The following is a 19,287-nucleotide window of genomic DNA, read 5'->3' on the forward strand; positions in this document are numbered from 1 at the left end:
AATTCAAACAGAACTCGGGTAAATACAGTTTCAAAGGGTAACCTCTTTATTTAATAAGGTGAGGGTTAGAAGTGAGAAAACTTAACTTAAACAACAGATGACCCATCTTTGGTAGTTTGGTAGAGACAGGAATTCTACAGTTATTAAAATAAGGGATTTGGATTATTCATGTAGTTCCCAGATCAAAGAATCTAAAAGCACCATTGTAAACAAAAGGGTTTCTTGGTAGAATGTGCAAGTCTGGGAAAAGGGTTGTTAACTCCATTAAATGTATAAATTCAAGATGGTTTTCTGGAACAATATGTTGAGGAACCAACTAGAGAACCGGCTATTTTGTACCCAGTATTGTGCAATGAGAAAAAGCTAATTAATAGTCTCATTCTAAAGAAGCCTCTAGGGAAGAGTGACCATAATATGATGGAATTTTACATTAAGTTTGAAAGTGATGTATTTCTATCCAAAACTACTTTTAAATCTAAACAAAATAAACAATGCAAGTATGAGGGGCAATTTGGTAGATTGGGAATCTACATTGAAAAGGTATGACAGAAGAGAAATTATGGTTAGGATTTAAAGAATTAATATATCGCTTACAACAAATTTACATTTCTTTGAGGCACAGAAACCCAGCAAGAAAGGTGATCCCTCCAAGGCTAACTGATGTGGGAATTGCTGGTCAGAATTTATTGCCCATCCCTAATTACCCTTGGAGGTGATGGTGAGCTGCCTTCTTGAACTACTGCAGTCCATTGTGCTGTGGGAACACCCACAGTGCTGTTAGGGAGAGCATTCGAGGATTTTGACCCAGAGATATAGTTCCAAGTCAGGATAGCGTGTAGCTTGGAGGGGAACTTGTAGATGGTGGTGGTGGTGGTGTCCCCATGCATCCGCTGCCCTTGTCCTTTTGGTGGTAGAGTTTGCGGGTTTGGAAAGTGTTGCTGAAGGAGCCTTGATGAGTTGCTGCAGTGCATCTTGTAGATGGTACGCTCTGCTACCACTGTGTGTTGATGGTGGAGGGAGTGAATGCTTAAGATGGTAGATGGGGTGCCATTCAAGCAGGCTGCTTTGTCTTGGATGGCATCAAGCTTGGAGTGTTGTTGGAGATGCACTTAGCCAGGCAAGTGGAGAGGATTTCATCACACTCCTGACTTGTACATTGTACACAGGCTTTCGGGAGTCAGGAGGTGAGTAACTCTCCACAGAATTCCCAGCCTCTGACCTGCTCTTGTAGTGCTGCTTTGGGCAGCACTAGAGTGCTTAAGTTGGGGTTTGGTGACTGAGGGAATTTAAGGGTTGATTTCTATCTAAAGTCTTGTCTTTCTTTAATTTAGTAATTAACTAAAAGTTGCTGTTTGGGTTGGAAGAAGGTGAGTTTTAGGCCAGCATTAAAACTGGGTTTATACAGGCTCTGCTTGCAGCTCCAACTAGTTAATTAGATAAAAACAAAACCGTGTATTCACTATACCCCCTGACCTTCCCCTCTCCGATGCTGAACGTTCAGTGCTCAGCAAAGGACTTAGTTTCATACCCTTACACCCTCACCTCAATGAATTTCGGGCTCGGCATGATGCTGAACACTTCTTCCGCCGTCTTCGTCTCCGGGCTCACTTCTTTGGGCAGGAGTCCTCTCCCAGTTCAACGGATCCTTTTACCCATCTCCAATATTCTCCCTCCACCTGGACTCCTCCCTCTGGATTCTTACCTTCTCTTGATCTTTTCATTGAGAACTGTCGGCGCGAATATGTCGTCTCAATTTCTCTGCTCCTCTCACCCATTCTAACCTGTCTCTCTCTGAACTTACTGCACTCCGTTCTCTCAGGTCCAACCCTGACATTGTCATCAAACCCGCTGACAAGGGTGGTGCTGTTGTTTTCTGGTGCACTGACCTCTACCTCGGGGAGGCTGAGCGTCAACTCGCAGACACTTCCTCCTACCTCTCCCTGGACCATGACCCCACCACTGAACATCAAGCCATTGTTTCCAGGATTGTCACTGACCTCATCTCCTCTGGGGATCTCCCTCCCACAGCTTCCAACCTGATAGCTGCCCAACCTTGGACGGTTCTATCTCCTACCCAAAATCCACAAACAGAACTGCCCCGGTAGACCGATCGTCTCAGCTTGCTCCTGCCACACAGAACTCATTTCTTGTTATCTTGACTCCCTTCTCTCTCCCCTTGTCCAGTCCCTTCCCACCTACATCGGTGATTCCTCTGACACCTTACATCACATCAACAATTTCCAGTTCCCTGGCCCCAACCGCTTCCTCTTCACCATGGACGTCCAATCCCTCTACACCTCCATCCCCCACCAGGATGGTCTGAGGGCCCTTAGCTTCTTCCTCGAACAGAGGCCCGAACAATCCCCATCCACCACTACTCTCCTCCGTCTGGCTGAACTTGTTCTCACACTGAACAATTTCTCCTTCAACTCCTCTCACTTCCTCCAAATAAAAGGTGTGGCTATGGGTACCCGCATGGGCCCCAGCTATGCCTGTCTCTTTATGGGGTATGTGGAACATTCCTTGTTCCAGTCCTACTCCGGCCCCCTTCCACAACTCTTTCTCCGGTACATCGATGATTACTTCGGTGCCGCTTCATGCTCTCGTTAGGACTTGGAAAAATTTATTAATTTTGCTTCCAATCTCCACCCCTCCATCATTTTCACGTGGTCCATCTCTGACACTTCCCTTCCCTTCCTTGACCTCTCTGTCTCAATCTCTGGTGATAGACTGTCCACCAATATCCATTACAAACCCACCGACTCCCACAGCTATCTCGATACAGCTCCTCACACCCCGCTTCCTGTAAGGACTCCATCCCATTCTCTCAGTTCCTTCGCCTCCATCGCATCTGTTCCGATGATGCTACCTTCAAAAACAGTTCCTCTGACATGTCCTCCTTCTTCCTTAACCGAGGTTTTCCACCCATGGTCGTTGACAGGGCCCTCAACCGTGTCCGGCCCATCTCCCGCGCATCCGCCCTCACGCCTTCTCCTCCCTCCCAGAAACATGATAGGGTCCCCCTTGTCCTCACTTATCACCCCACCAGCCTCCGCATTCAAAGGATCATCCTCCGCCATTTCTGCCAACTCCAGCATGATGCCACCACCAAACACATCTTCCCTTCAACCCCCCTATCGACATTCCGTAGGGATCGCTCCCTCCGGGACACCCTGGTCCACTCCTCCATCACCCCCTACTCCTCAACCCCCTCCTATGGCACCACCCCATGCCCACGCAAAAGATACAACACCTGCCCCTTCACTTCCTCTCTCCTCACCGTCCAAGGACCCAAACACTCCTTTCAAGTGAAGCGGCATTTCACTTGCATTTCCCCCAACTTAGTCTACTGCATTCGTTGCTCCCAATGTGGTCTCCTCTACATTGGAGGGACCAAACGTAAACTGGGCGACCGCTTTGCAGAACACCTGCGGTCTGTCCGCAAGAATGACCCAAACCTCCCTGTCGCTTGCCATTTCAACACTCCACCCTGCTCTCTTGCCCACATGTCTGTCCTTGGCTTGCTGCATTGTTCCAGTGAAGCCCAACGCAAACTGGAGGAACAACACCTCATCTTCCGACTAGGGACTTTACAGCCTTCCGTACTGAATATTGAATTCAACAACTTTAGGTCGTGAGCTCCCTCCCCCATCCCCACCCCCTTTCTGTTTCCCCCCTCCTTTTCTTTCTTTTTTTTTTCCAATAAATTATATAGATTTTCCTTTTCCCACCTATTTCCATTATAAAAAATAAAAAAAATTTTTTTTTTTACATCTTTTATGCTCTCCCCACCCCCACTAGAGCTATACCTTGAGTGCCCTACCATCCATTCTTAATTAGCACATTCGTTTAGATAATATCACCAACTTTAACACCTATGTGTTCTTTTGTACTATTATTGTTGACATCTTTTGATGATCTGCTTCTATCACTGCTTGTTTGTCCCTACAACCACACCCCTACTCCACCTCTCTCTCTCTCTCTCCGCCCCCCACACACACACCTTAAACCAGCTTATATTTCAACTCTTTCTTGGACTCGAACTCAAGTTCTGTCGAAGGGTCATGAGGACTCGAAAAGTCAACTCTTTTCTGCTCCGCCAGACCTGCTGAGTTTTTCCAGGTAATTCTGTTTTTGTTTTTGTTGTAGTTAATTAGATAACTGGCTTAAACAGGTTTTCAGACGCTAGATTCAGAGAGTATAAAAACAGGCCATCTTACAGGGCTGACTTTGTCTGCACTGGAGTGCTGCTTTGGGCTGCAGTAGGGTGTTTAAGTTGGAGTTTGGTGAGAAGGGAATGAGGTGATCCTTTGAGTACCATGAGTATGGTCGGGTAAATATTTACTACTTTTATCGTTTATAGTTTTTAATGTCTTACTTTGTGGTTCATCATTTGTAAGAGCTATATTCTGTAACAACGAGGAGCAGGGCAAAAGGGCCCTAGAGTCATTGATATTATTTGATATTAAGTATCTTCCAAAAGGTTTAATTTAATTTAACGGGGTAAGTCATGGCAGGAGAGCTCAGCTGTGGTGTTCTCCTCCTGCTCTATGTGGAAAGCCGGGAACATTTCCAGTGCCCGGGGCCAGCATATGTGTGGGAAGCGTCTCCAGCTGCAGCTCCTGGGAGCCCGGGTTTCGGAGCTGGAGCAGCGGCTGGGGACACTTTGGAGTATCTGCGAGGTGAAGAGTATCGTGGATAGCACGTAAAAAGCATTGGGAGGAAGGGAATGGGTGACCACCAGGCAAAGCAAGAGGACTAGGCAGGCAGTGCAGGAATCTCCTGTGGCTATTCCCCAGCAAAACAGATATACCGCTTTGGATACTGTTGAGGGGAATGGCCTCTCAGGAAAGCAGCAACAGCCAAATTCGTTGCACTGCAGTTGGCTCTGCTGCAAAGGGGAGGAGTAAAAAGTGTGGGAATGCAATAGTTATAGGGGATTTTAGTGTAAGGGGAATAGATAGGTGTTTCTGTGGCCGCAAACGAGACTCCTGGATGGTATGTTGCCTCCCTGGCGCTAGGGTCAAGGATGTCTCAGGGCAGCTACAGGACATTCTGAAGGGGGAGGGTGAATAGCCAGTGGTCGTGATACACATTGGAACAAATGACATAGGTTAAAAAAAAGGGATGAGGTCCTAAACGCAGAATATAGGGAGTTAGGAAGTAAGTTGAAAAGTAGGACCTCAAAGCTGGTGATCTCAGGATTACCACAAATGCAAAGTGCTAATTGGAGTAGAAATAGCAGGATATATCAGATGAATACGTGGCTGAAGAGATGGTGTGAGGGGGAGGGTTTCAGATTCCTGGGACATTGGGACCGGTTCTGGGGGAGGTGGGACCAGTACAAACTGGACGGGTTACACCTGGGCAGGACCGGGACTGATGTCCCGGGGGAATATTTGCTAGAGTGGTTGGGAAGGGTTTAAACTAAAATAGTAGTGGGATCGGAACCTATGCAAGGAGTCAGAGGAAGGGGAATCAAGGACAAGAACAAAACACAGAAAGCGGAATAAGAAAAGTGATAGGCAGAGAAATCAAAGGCAAGAATCAACCAGGGTCTCAGTGAGAAATGGTGGGAACGAGACAAGTAATGTGAAAAAGACAAGCCTTAAGGCTTTGTGTCTGAACACAAGGAGCATTCGCAATAAAGTGGGTGAATTAACCACGCAACTAAACAGGTATGATATAGTCGGGATTACGGAGACATGGCTGCAGGGTGACCAGGGATGAGAACTGACCATCCAGGGGTATTCAGTATTTAGGAAGGACAGACAAAAAGGAAAAGGCGATGGAGTTGCATTGCTGGTTAAAGAGGAAATTAACACAATAGTGAGGAAAGATATTGGCTCCGATGATGTGGAATCTGTATGGGTGAAGCTGGGAAACATTAACGGGCAAAAAGCGGTAGTGGGGGTTGTATATAGACCCCCAAACTGTAGTGGTGATGTTGGGAATGGCAGTAAACAGGAAATTAGAGATGCATGCAATAAAGGAACATCTGTAATTATGGGTGACTTTAATCTGCATATAGATTGGGCAAATCAAATTAGTAACAATACTGTAGAGGAATTCCTGGAGTGTATACGGGATGGTTTTCTGGACCAATACGTTGAGGGACCAACGAGAGGACAGGCCATCCTCGACTGGGTATTGTGTAATGAGAAAGGAATAATTGTCAATCTGGTTGTGCGAGGCCCCTTGGGATGAGCAACCATAATTTGATAGAATTCTTCATCAAGATGGAGAGTGACGTAGTTGATTCTGAGACTAGGGTCCTGAATCTTAATAAAGGAAACTACAATGGTATGAAGTGCAAGTTGGCTAAGATGGATTGGGAAACGTTACTTAAAGGGATAATAGGCAATGGCAAACATTCAAAGAACACATGGGTGAACTGCAACAATTGTTTATTCCTGTCTGGTGCAAAAGTAAAACAGGAAAGGTGGCCAAATCATGGCTTACAAGGGAAATTAGAGAAAGTACTAGATCCAAGGAAGAGGCATACAAATTAGCCAGAAAGAAACAGTGGACCTGAGGATTTGGAATAGTTTAGAATTCAGCAAAGGGGGACCAAGGGATTGATTAAGAAGGGGAAAATAGAGTACGAAGGTAAGCTTGGGGGGAACATAAAAACTGACTGTAAAAGTTTCTATAGGTATGTGAAGAGAAAAAGATTGGTGAAGACAAATGTAGGTTCCTTATAGTCAGAAACAGGGGAATTTATAATGGGGAACAAAGAAATGGCTGACCAACTAAATATATACTTTGGTTCTGTCTTCACAAAGGAGGACACAAATAACATACCAGAAATGTTGGGGAACACAGGGTTTAGTGAGAGGGAGGAACTGAAAGAAATCAGTATTAGTAGGGAAATGGTGTTGGGGAAATTGATAGGATTGAAGGCTGATAAATCCCCAGGGCCTGATAATCTACATCCCAGAGTACTTAAGGAAGTGGCCCTAGAAATACTGGATGCATTGGTGGTCATCTTCCGAGATTCTATAGACTCTGGAACAGTTCCTATAGATTTGAGGGTAGCTAATGTAACCCCACTGTTTAAAAAGGGAGGTAGAGAGAAAACAGGGAATTATATACCAGTCAGCCTGATGTCGATAGTGGGGAAAATTCTAGAATCCATTATAAAAGATTTAATAGCTGAGCAAGTGGAAAACAGTGGCAGAATCGGACAGAGTCAGCATGGATTTATGAAAGGGAAATCATGCTTGACAAATCTACTGGAATTTTTTGAGGATGTATCTAGTAGAGTTAATGAGGGGGAGCCAGTGGATGTGGTTTATTTGGACTTTAAGAAGGCTTTTGACAAAGTCCCACATAAGAGATTAGCATGTAAAATTAAAGTGCATGGGATTGGGGGTATTGTATTGAGATGGATAGAAAACCGGTTGGCAGATAGTAAACAAAGAGTAGGAGAAAACAAAGAGTAGGAATAAATGAGTCTTTTTCCGAATGGCAGGCAGTGACTAATGGGGTATCACAGGGATTGGTGCTGGGACCCCAGCTATTCACAATATATATTAATGATTTAGATAAGGAAACTAAATGTAGTGTCTCCAAATTTGCAGATGATACAAAGCTGGGTGGGAGGGTGAGCTGTGAGGAGGATGCAGAGATGCTTCAGTGTGATTTGGACAAGCTGAGTGAGTGGGCAAATGCATGGCAGATGCAGTATAATGTGGATAAATGTGAGGTTATCCACTTTGGTAGCAAAAACAGGAAGGCAGATTATTATCTGAATGGATATAAATTGAGAGAAGGGAATGTGCAACGAGACCTGGGTGTCCTCGTATGCCAGTCACTGAAGGTAAGCATGCAGGTGCAGCAGGCGGTAAAGAAGGCAAATAGTATGTTGGCCTTCGTAGCCAGCGGATTCGAGTACAGGAACAGGGATGTCTTGCTGCAATTGTACAGGGCCTTGGTGAGACCACACCTGGAATATTGTGTGCAGTTTTGGTCTCCTTATCTGAGGAAGGACATTCTTGCTATAGAGGGAGTGCAGCGAAGGTTTACCAGACTGATTCCTGGGATGGCGGGACTGACACATGAGGAGGGATTGAGTCGGTTAGAATTATATTCGCTGGAGTTCAGAAGAATGAGGGGGGGAGCTCATAAAAACCTATACAATTCTAACAGGACTAGACAGGGTAAATGCAGGAAGGACGTTCCCGATGGTGGGTGAGTCCAGAACCAGGGGTCACAGTCTGAGGATATGGGGTAGACCATTTATGACTGAGATAAGGAGAAATTTCTTCACCCAGACAGTGGTGAGCCTGTGGAATTCACTACCACAGAAAGTAGTTGAGACCAAAACATTGTTTGTTTTCAAGAAGGAGTTAGATGTAGCTTTTGGGGTGAAAGGGATCAAAGGATATGGGGAGAAAGCAGGAACAGGCTATTGAGTTGGATGATCAGCCATGATCATAATGAATGGCAGAGCAGGCTCGAAGGGCCGAATGGCCTAGTCCTGCTCCTAGTTTCTATGTTTCTATATGGCTGGTCCAGTTCAGTTTCTGGTCAATGGTAACCCCCAGGATGTTGATACTGGGGGATTCAGCGATGGTAATGCCATTGAATGTCATGGGGAGATGGTTAGATTCTCTCATTAGAGAGAAGAGAAATTAAAGATTGTATTAAATCAAATGAGGAGACTTATAAAGTTGTCAAAAAAAAGCAGTCCGCCTTTACTGAATCCTAAAATGCTCTCAGTCAAGTTTACTGATAAAGAAAGAGAAAATAGAATATGAAAGGTGAATCAAGTTTTGTTTTGAAGATAAAAGATAATTAATTTACGTTTGTTTGGAACGTCCTAAGTATGCCACATTGTCGATGAGATATAGGATTAGGGAGCTTCCTTTGTTTAATTGATATGCGTGTGTTTGCTTACATTAGCAGGCAGAGAGAGAGAGAGAGAAAGAAATCTGTAAAGCAATCTGTGTCTGTCCAAAGCCAGGACAAGGAGTGTAGAGGACATTAGGAACCAGGCTGTTCCTCCTTTTTAAAATCACTAAGCACAAATGCAGTGAGGCCCAAGCTTGAGCTCAAAAGTCCACAGTTGTGGGGCTTCAAGAAAATTTGGAGGATTGCTTAGCCAGAAACTAACGGAAGGGTTAGTTTATCTCAAACCTCAGAATAGTGGGTACATGGAGAAATTAAAGTGAATTCTGGAGAGCTGTGGCATTCTTAGTTTTTCTTAGGAATTCCAAAAGAATTAGTGAATGAATCCTCAAGATCTTGTAACATCTAAGAGAACTCTTGGGTGGAATTAGTAAGTAAAATGGGGAACTGAATTTATACTCAAATCTCGACAAACTAAATTTAATAGTGCTTGTTTTGTTTAATTATTTTTATACAGTAAAAGTTGTTTTTATTTAAAAATGTGAAATATTGTGACGTTATTTTGCCTTATCACTGTGTTCAAATTTCTCTGTGGAGATGATAATAATTAGAATTGTTTAAGCATTATTTTCGTACATTTTATTCAGAACAGAAACCATAGGATCAGTCAGTCCAGGAAATGTTTATGTAACAGTGTTTATTTATACTGATTTGGGAAAGATTGTTTGTTTGAATTACTCAGCAAGTGTCTTGGTTTTGTTTAGATGAAGCCTGGGGTGGGGATGACAGGGCTGAAAAAAAAAACAGAAAATGCTGGAAATACCCCCTGTTTTTCTCTCTCCACAGATACTGCAGATTGAAATTTAATACTGGCCAAGGGAGCAGGGAAAAGGTGGGAGGCACCATTGTCAAGTCCCCTAGGGTTGGGGAGGAAGTGGGGCAGCATTGCTGATGACACACAGGGAAAGTAATTTTAATGGTTTTGCATGCAATGAATATTCATTAAACCACAACTTTTAGCAATCAAAAGCTATCTTAGCAACTAAGTTGGTGACGCACAGGAATCACAGGCCTTCACTTTCACGACGGGTTAAAGCTGATGGTGAGCAGGCGATTCAGTCCTCAAGGTGGAAGGTGAAGGAGTTGAGGAGACAATGCTGAGAAGCATCTTAAGGAAGGTCAAATCCACCTGCAGGGAGGTCGGGGGTGACTCAGCAAGTCCAGGGTGAGCTGCACCTTGAGCCGTTTGACTACAGACACAAGGTCTTTGAAGGCCAGCTCTCCATTGCAACACACTCCGTTGCCAAGGTTCTGCCTTCTGTTGAAGTTCTGCAGGCAAAATGTTCCTGGAGCCTCAGGCAGAGGACAAATGGCACAGAAGGATAGAACTGGGCATCGTCAGCTAGAGGGAGGACAAAGGGCACCACCCAGGGCAGGGCCAGATGCTGAGGGCAGTCAGGTGGCAAGAAACCACGGGCCCAGTCCGACACAAAGCAATGGCATATCCAAGAGTCTACCACTCACACCTCAACTACCTGCAAATGGTAGAGAAGCAATGCCAAGGATGTCTACGCAGGAAATCATACATCTGACCTGTGTCCCGTTGAACTGGGAGGGCTTTAAAATTCACTTCTATGCCAACGGTTCCTTTCAGGGCTCACGAGGGACATGTGTGCTTCTCACAAGCAACAACAAATTGCAAAGAGTTGACGAATTCCCTGTTTGAGGGCCGGAGAGCTCATGTGCTTCAGGACAGATTTAGAGAGCTGTGGGCTTTGAGGCTGACAGGGCATCCCACGTGCGAGGTGTTAATGACTGCAGACTTGTGGTAATCAGCTCTTACTGGGACCAGACTGTGACCTTGACCAATAGGAAAGGGTTCCACTCCCCACATGTGCAATTGGCCTGCAACCACTGAAGCTATATCACTTCTCAGGGAGCTCTCTCAATGCACACATTCTTTGCCACTCCCAGCTGCCACAGCTATTAGGGGGATGGGTTCTGGGCAACAGGGGCTCCACTGAAGCAGTCCAGGCAGCAGGACTTCATTTTCACCAATCCAATGGTCTGCTCTATAGTGGCCCTCGTGGAATCATGGGATTCATTGTAGTGCTCCTGAAGCTGGAGGGTTTCTGATGACATCAGCAGACAGCTCCTGAGGGCCTGGAGGGAGGTCCAGGTACCTCAGGCCCCCCCTCTTACCTGGCCACCAGTGTATATAGCCCATAGCCAGAGTGATAGCATGCGGGTCTGAGTGCAGTTACTGAATGGTCTGCTCAATTTGGCTCATGATAGTCACCAACCTCTCCATGGAGGAAGCTAAGTGCTCGTCCACATGGCAGAATTCTGCCTGGATGGACTCGACACTTCCACTCGAACTATGATGGAAGTATGAACCTGCGTCTTTAGGCCCAAATCCATCTGGGCCTCGTGATCCATCTGTTGCTGTACCATACACTTCATTCAGCTGTCTGCCTGCTCCATCCCCTTGCTGAAACACGTTTCTTGCTGCCCACACGAGAGCCACATTTATCCAACATGACCATTGTACTCACCCACCCTGGCAGCGCGGAGTAGAACCTGCAGGGCAGCATGACTGAACCATGGGCCTACATGCTGCCTGAGTCTGGCATTCAAGGTGGTGATCCTGGGGTGCTATAGCAGGCTCTGCAAAATAGATCCTGTTGGCTTGTAGGCTATGGATGCTTGTCCGGGTGCTGCTTGAAATGGTGCCTAGACCTCCGACACCATCAGCTGGTAATGGGTTTGCTGACTTCCTGGCTGACCCCCACCACATTTAATTACTGGCTGTAACATAATCACAGTCGGTCAGCTGTTCCCATTGTGAGCGGAAACTCCATCCACTTGTGGATTCACAACTGGGACCCACACCAGGATGACTAACTTCTATGGAGGGTTAACATTTCAGGTCTGTGACCTTTCATCATGAGGGGCTAATGTTGCTAGCTAATGATATGGCAGGTTTATCCTTTTTATGTCTGATAATCAGACGATGAGTAAAAGAGTATATTATGAAAGTCAAGATTCTGTGGTCATATTATATGTCTCCTCAGAATGTCATGATACACTGACACATCTGCCTCCACATCAGGCTGCTACCAAATCCCACTTCAGTTTATCCCCACTCACCTGTCAGCTCCACAGCCAAAATAGTCATTCCATGATTCTAATTTGAAAATAAAACTGAATACTTTATGTAGTTTAAAATAATACCTAAAAACCTAAAAAACACAAACTTGGAATTCTGAAAACATTCAAAATTGGCTCATAAGGAAACCGGAATGAGGAACGACCATTCAACCCCTTGAACTTGTACAGTCATTCATTTGGATTATAGCTGATCTGTACCACAACTGGTATTATTGTAGTGCGTATATGCTACCTTTATGCACATGTACGCCCAAATCCTTCTGTTCCTGCACCGTCTTTAGAACTGTGCCCTTTATTTTGTATTGCCTTTCCATGTTTTTCCAACCAAAATGAATCACTTCACATTTCTCCATGTTGTGCCCTGTACACTAAGGTCTAGGTCATTAATATACATCAGAAAAATCAAGAGTCCCAACACTGATCCTTGGGGAACTCCACTAAATGCCTTCCTTCAGCCCGAAAAACATCCACTAACCACTACTGTTTCCTGTCACTTAGCCAATTTCACATCCATGTTGCTACTGTCCCTTTTATTCCATGAACTATAACTTTGTTAACAAGTCTGCTGCCCAGCTCTGTACCAAATGCCTTTTGAAAGTCCAGATACACCAAATCAACAGCATTGTCCTCATCAACTTTCTCAGATATCTTTTCAAAAAAAAAACTTCAAGTTAGTCAAATACGAATTTTCCTTAAACCCACGCTGGTTTTCCCTAATTAACCCGCACTTGTCCATGTGACCATTAATTTTGACCCAAATTATTGTTTCTAGAAGCTTCCCTACCACCAAAGTTAAACCGATTGGCCTGTAGTTGGTGGGGCTTACCTTTTACACCTTTGATCAAAAAAGGGTGTACATTTGTAATTCTCCAGTCCTCTGACTACCCCAAGTCACAGAATCACAGGGCAGAAGAGGCCCTTCGGCCCATCGAGTCTAAGGAAGACTGAAAATTTATGGCCAGTGCCTCTGGAATTTCCACTCTCAGTTCCCTCAGTATCCTTGGATGCATCTCATCCGGATCAGGTGCCTTATCAGGTTTTAAATACGGACAGCCTATCCAATACCACCGCCTCAATTTTAAACCCTCCTTGTATCTCAATTCACAATGGCCTGGATTGTATCTATCTTTACCAAGGAAGAAAATGCTAAGTATTCATTTAATACCTCAGCTATGCCCACTGTTTCCATTTGTAAATCCTCTTTTAGGTCCCTAATTGGTCTTACTAATCCTTTTACCACCCTTTACCATTTATATGCCTATAGAAGACTTTGAGATTTCCTTTTATGTTGGTTACCAGTCTCTTTTCATACTCCCTTGCTTTTCACCTCCCCTTTGAGCCTATATTCAACCTGGTTCTCAAATGTATTTTCAACTGACATCTGTTGCAGGCTTACCTTTTCCTCTCATCTTAACTTCTATTTATCATCCAGGGAGCTCTTAATCTCTTTACCCTACCTTTCCCTCAAGGGAATATACCTTGACTGTGCCCAAACTCCTTCTTTGAAGGTAGCCCATTGTTCAGCTGCAGTTTCTCATGCCAACCTTTAACTCCAATTTGTTCAGTCCTGATCTGTCCTTACTCCACTGAAGTTGGCTTTCCCCAAGTAATTATTCTTACCCTGGATTGTACTTTGTCCTTCTCCATAGTCAGCCTAAGCCTAGTGATTCAATGATCACTGTCCCCGACCTAAATGTTCCCCTACTGACACTGGATCCACCTGGGCCAACTCATTCCCAAGAACCAGTTCTAGCAGTGTTTCCTTTCTCCTTGTGCTGGAAACACAATGTAGAAAATTCTCCTGAACACACTCTAGAAAATCTTGCCCCTCTCTGCCCATTACATTATAGTTGGATAATTAAACTCCCTTATTATAACTACTCTAAATTTTGCACCTAATATCCTTGCAAATTTTTTCCTCTACATCCTTCTCACCAGTTGGTGGCCTACACATGGGACATTCTCTTTCTCCAGTAGTGCAATATTCTTCTTCATCAATCCTGCCACCCCTCCTCCTTTTCTTCCTTTCCTATCTTTCCTGAACACCGTGTATCCAGGAATATTTAAACACCCAGCCTTTTTTTCTTCTTAGTTAATTCCTCAGGGTCCAGGATGACTTGCTTCAACACTAAAAATGAGTTCAAGTGACTGAGAGTCCAGTGCACGACCTGCAGTCTCTGCCACAGATGAGGCAGACTGTAGTAGGGGGAAGGGGTGGGTGGGGTGCTCAGGTTGCCACACATTCCTTTTGATGTTGATGTTTGGCTTCAGCTAGCCCTTGGCAATGAGACTCAAGGTGGTGTTGAGAGTGAGATACACTCAGGGGATTCCTGCACTACCTGCCTGTTTCTTTTTGACTGCCTGGTGGTCACCCATTCCCTCTCTCCTGACATACTCTTAAACTGTGGGATGATCACATCAATAAATGTGCTCAGAAGCTCCCAACCTCAGTGATGCCCCTCAGCGATGTCCCTCAGTGACGCCCCTCAGTGACGCCCCTCAGTGATGCCCCTCACTGATACCCAAGCTGCTGCACCAATGACACTTCCTGCACTGACAGGGACAGGGAAGCACAATGGAATTCCCAAATAACACAGGATGGGCACTCCAGAGGTTGCAGCAGCCCTGTCATTTCTCTATTTATTAGTTAACCTTGCTACTGCTAATAAACCTTACCAATACTAACAAACATTACTGCTGTTAATAAACCTTATTAATAAACTTTATTAATAATGAATACTACAATGCTTAACACACCTTGCAAGTAGTAATAAACCTTACTTAAAATACAAGATTCAACAACTACTCACTTAAAAAATTAAGTATTAATAATTAACATCATTTTTAATCTGCCAGTTATTCAGACAGACTCACCAAACAACAATACTCACCAGACAATCAACTTAAAACATCCCGGTGATGTCACACCTCAATGTTTGTTTCTGAATGTGGCTCTGAACCCTCAGGTTATGTAATAACCAGCCCCAATCTCTTGCTCTCCCTCTCGCACCACTTTTATGACCCCTACCTTTTATCATCAGTCTCCATTAGTTCCATATTTTTCATGAAATTCCATTAGAAACTTTCATATTGAGACTCAGCTTTCCTCACTGTCAACATTTGTTTTTAATGATGATTGGAAGACAATATAGCTGTGCACCCATTGACCTTCCAGCACACTGTTGCACGAAAGGGTCCCACACTTTTATGCCCCGCTCAGCCCTGCTTTAGTTGGGAAAAACTGAGTGAAGGCCGGGGACTCTTTTTCAGAGCAGCAGCTGCTGGCAGTTTCCACATAGACAGTGCCAGCTAGCTGAAGAGCAGCAATCCTCACTGGCTGGGAATAGAAATCTGGTGGGAAAAGAAATCTGATGCTGGTTGACTTCAGGACAGTGCTAAAAGAAAACAATTAGAATTTTTCCCCTTTTAGGATTGGCTGATATTTGACATGAACTTTCAGTAGGTTTTGTTTAAACGTTGCTATAAATATATATTGAAATGGGATTTTATTGAAGTAACAAAGAAGTTTTGACAAGTAAGAGCTTATGTTGCATTTCTGCATGCCTATGTTTATATTGTTATGTGGTAAAAAACAAAATACCCAAGTACAGTAATTTAATCTTTCAAAACACTTAAAAGCATTCACTTTAAAACAATAGGGAAAGCAGTGGCACCTTGTCAAAGGCCTTCTGGAAGTCCAAGTAGATAACATCCATTGGCTCTCCTTTGTCTAACTTACTCGTTACCTCCTCAAAGAATTCTAACAGATTTGTCAGGCATGACCTCCCCTTGATGAAACCATAAATAAAACAGCACAAAGAATACGCTGTCCTCTTTTACAAAATATATGAGCCTCTGTGTTTACAACAAATGGCTCAAATATTACAGTCCTTTTCAGTTAGGTTTCTACAAACAAGTCTTTCATATTGATCATTGGGGGAGCTCACTCCTGCAGTTCGGATTTGAAACATCTCTAATCAAATGTTTAACCTGCTTGAGAACCAATTGGAACTTGCAATTTTTCACCAGTATAATTTCTAATTTTATTTTTAAAAAGTTATTAAATTAAGATTGTCATACCATTTGCCATGGTTTTCCGAACCCACCAAGGGCCATCGCCGAACTTGTTCTTCCAGTCTGCTCCCATGGAATTGTGTGTACACACAAAGACACACCACTCTAAGCTACTTATAAAATGTCCCCACTGGAAAAAAAATCATAAATTTACTTGCAAGCTCCTTTCATTTGTACAATAGAAGTTTACATCACAGAAGGAGGCCATTATATCCATACCAGTGCTTTCCTAGATCAGTTGAAAACTAATCCCATTGCCTTGCATCTGTCTCATAGCTCTGTATCTTCATTTGTTGCAACTGTTTTCCTACTTTTTCCTTCAAAGAAGCAAAGGTCCCAGCCTCAACTATTCTCTGTGGCTATCATTAATCTACAATCAACTGCACAAAGAAATTCATGACCCTTCGACAGAACTCGCAAGTTCTGTCGAAGGGTCATGAGGACTCGAAACGTCGGCTCTTTTCTTCTCCGCCGATGCTGCCAGACCTGCTGAGTTTTTCCAGGTAATTCTGTTTTGTTTTGGATTTCCAGCATCCGCAGTTTTTTTGCTTTTATTTTTGCACAAAGAAATTGCTCCCTCTTGGTGAAGATATTACATTGAAAATGCTTCAACAGTGCCAACCATTAGGAAAAGTCTTTCTCCATTCATGCCAGAAAAACCCTTCATAATTTTGCAATCTCTATTAAATGTCCTCATAGTTTCCTGTGCTGCAATGTAAATGGTCCTACCATCTCAAGTCCCTTCTCATAACTACAATCTCCATTTCAGACACGACCTTGATGAAACTAATGCTGTGCATTCCTTATGGTTTAACTTTGCACTTTTCTTCCCCTTTCTTTTAAACCCAGGCATCTGAAAGAAATGCCCATGGAAGTTAACTGAAAAAGTGCCCAAATTTGTACCGTAATCTAATTTTCACAGCTCAGGTCAGTTGTGCACTTACCTGAAAAAGTAAGCTCCATAACATGGTGCGCCCAAAGTTGTCGACAGCAACATCAAACCAAGCCCCAAACTCAGAAACCTGTTCGAACGTCCGAGCTGCAAACCCATCAAACCCTGCAATTGTTCAAACACTTTATTCAGTGAATCCATTATATTATGGAGAAAATACACTTCAGAATGGAAGAAACTTATTACAAATGCAGTTTAATAATTGTTATGTTAAATGGTTAACCCTGTATACGCTGGGTAGTCTAAAGTAATGCCAGTATTGGTCCGATTATACTCAGCTTATAGATTAACTTTTAATGCTTATGGGCTTACTGCTTTATATAATATTCAGCGTGAAAACTATTTATAAATATTTCAACTATATTTCTTACTATTAATACATGCATTTCCTTGGTTTCCTATAAAAGGCAGCTGTGTTTCTTTCAGCTTTTACCATTTGGAATCTATTTTGTCGTTGAATGTATCAACAATTAACTGACCTGTCTGTTAATTAGTGATGAAATGAACATGTACCATCTGGCACAAAAGGTAAAATTAATGTACAGTCTGAACATTGAAGGAAACGTCTGAGGTGCTCAAGCCCAAGTAAAAGCCTTCAACTCTCACAAAACTTAAATACTTAACCTCAGCATTTTCATCAGACAGGGGGTCACAAGAATAGTGTTACCCTCATCACGGTCAGTCAAGCTAGGATATGGTATGGAATCTCTTTCTACTTCAAAATAATCTACTCTTTGAGAAAGCAGCTGATCAATCTCACTGCACTCTAGGACCGAACAAAATGTATTTCCAGAATGAAAGGTCATATTTTTAGAGAGAACATCTCACTGAGACAAACATTCAGTTTTTACAGAAACCAATGAACCACCATTACATCATTTCTCTTGCCTTTGATGATAATTCCAAGTTGTTTGTGCTGCAATTTGGCTGCTTCCGTAGCAGCTCCTGCGCAGCCATTAACTGGAGTCTTCCTTCCAGCTTCTTCGGTTCTGCATCTTGTTTACAAGAGCCAGAATGCTTCACAGATTTTGAGAAGGCTCAAGAACATATGCTTTCTAAATGTCTGCATATCATAAAATTATCAGGTACCCATTTATATTCAAATTACTACAGGCCAATATGCTAAAGGAATAGAATCTATGCTGCATCAACATGAGTTTAAGTCTCCAGCTTCATAGAGAAAGTTGTGTCTCAAAAGCTGCTGAAAAAGCAGAGTTAAGTGCTTAATATTGTTCTATTTATTACCATCAGCCAATCTCTAGAGATATGGGCACAGTGTCTTAAACCATCAATGAACTACCTCACAGAATCACACTGTGCAGAAGAGGCTCTTCAGCCCATCAAGTCTGCACCAACACAAGAGAAACACCTACCTACCTAATCCCATTTACCAGCACTTGGCCCATAGCCTTGAATGTTATGATGTGCCAAGTGCTCATCCAGGTACTTTTTAAAGGATGTGAGGCAACCCGCCTCCACCACCCTCCCAGGCAGTGCATTCCAGACCCTCACCACCCTCTGGGTAAAAAGGTTTTTCCTCACATCCCCCCTAAACCTCCTGCCCCTCACCTTGAACTTATGTCCGCTTGTGACTGACCCTTCAACTAAGGGGAACAGCTGCTCCCTATCCACCCTGTCTATCCCCCTCATAATCTTGTACACCTCGATCAGGTCGCCCCTCAGTCTTCTCTGCTCCAATGAAAACAACCCAATCTGTCCAACCTCTCTTCATAACTTAAATGTTTCATCCCAGGCAACATCCTGGTGAATCTCCTCTGCACCCCCTCCAGTGCAATCACATCCTTCCTATAATGTGGTGACCAGGACTACACACAGTACTCCAGCTGTGGCCTCACCAAGGTTCCATACAACTCCAAAATGACCTCCCTACTTTTGTAATCTATGCCTTGATTGATAAAGGCAAGTGTCCCATATGCCTTTTTCACCGCCCCACTAACATGCCCCTCCACCTTCAGGGAGCTTTGGACACACATGCCAAGGTCCCTTTGTTCCTCAGAACTTCTTAGTGCCATGCTGTTCATTGAATACTTCCTTGTCAAATTACTCCTTCCAAAATGTATCACCTCACACTTTTCAGGATTAAATTCCATCTGCCACTTATCTGCCCATTTGACCATCCCGTCGATATCTTCCTGTAGCCCAAGACACTCAACCAAACTGTTAACCACCCCGGCCAATCTTTGTGTCAATTGTGACAATTGGTGACAAGTTGATTC

At 43.7% G+C, this 19,287-nt stretch overlaps 1 protein-coding gene across 1 annotated transcript in view; it reads right to left on the reverse strand.

Moving 5' to 3' along the window:
• si:ch1073-145m9.1 overlaps positions 1 to 19,287 on the reverse strand; it is a 38,708-nt gene that overhangs the window by 3,655 nt on the left and 15,766 nt on the right. The window contains exons 4-5 of the mRNA XM_041196826.1: positions 17,043 to 17,155; positions 16,105 to 16,228 (exon numbers count right to left, since the gene is read on the reverse strand). Of these exons, the coding sequence (XP_041052760.1) occupies positions 16,105 to 16,228; positions 17,043 to 17,155 (237 nt within the window). The remainder of the gene's footprint in view (positions 1 to 16,104; positions 16,229 to 17,042; positions 17,156 to 19,287) is intronic.

The sequence above is a fragment of the Carcharodon carcharias genome, chromosome 10, assembly GCF_017639515.1.
Source record: "Carcharodon carcharias isolate sCarCar2 chromosome 10, sCarCar2.pri, whole genome shotgun sequence".
In the NCBI taxonomy this organism is placed as follows: Eukaryota; Metazoa; Chordata; class Chondrichthyes; order Lamniformes; family Lamnidae; genus Carcharodon; species Carcharodon carcharias.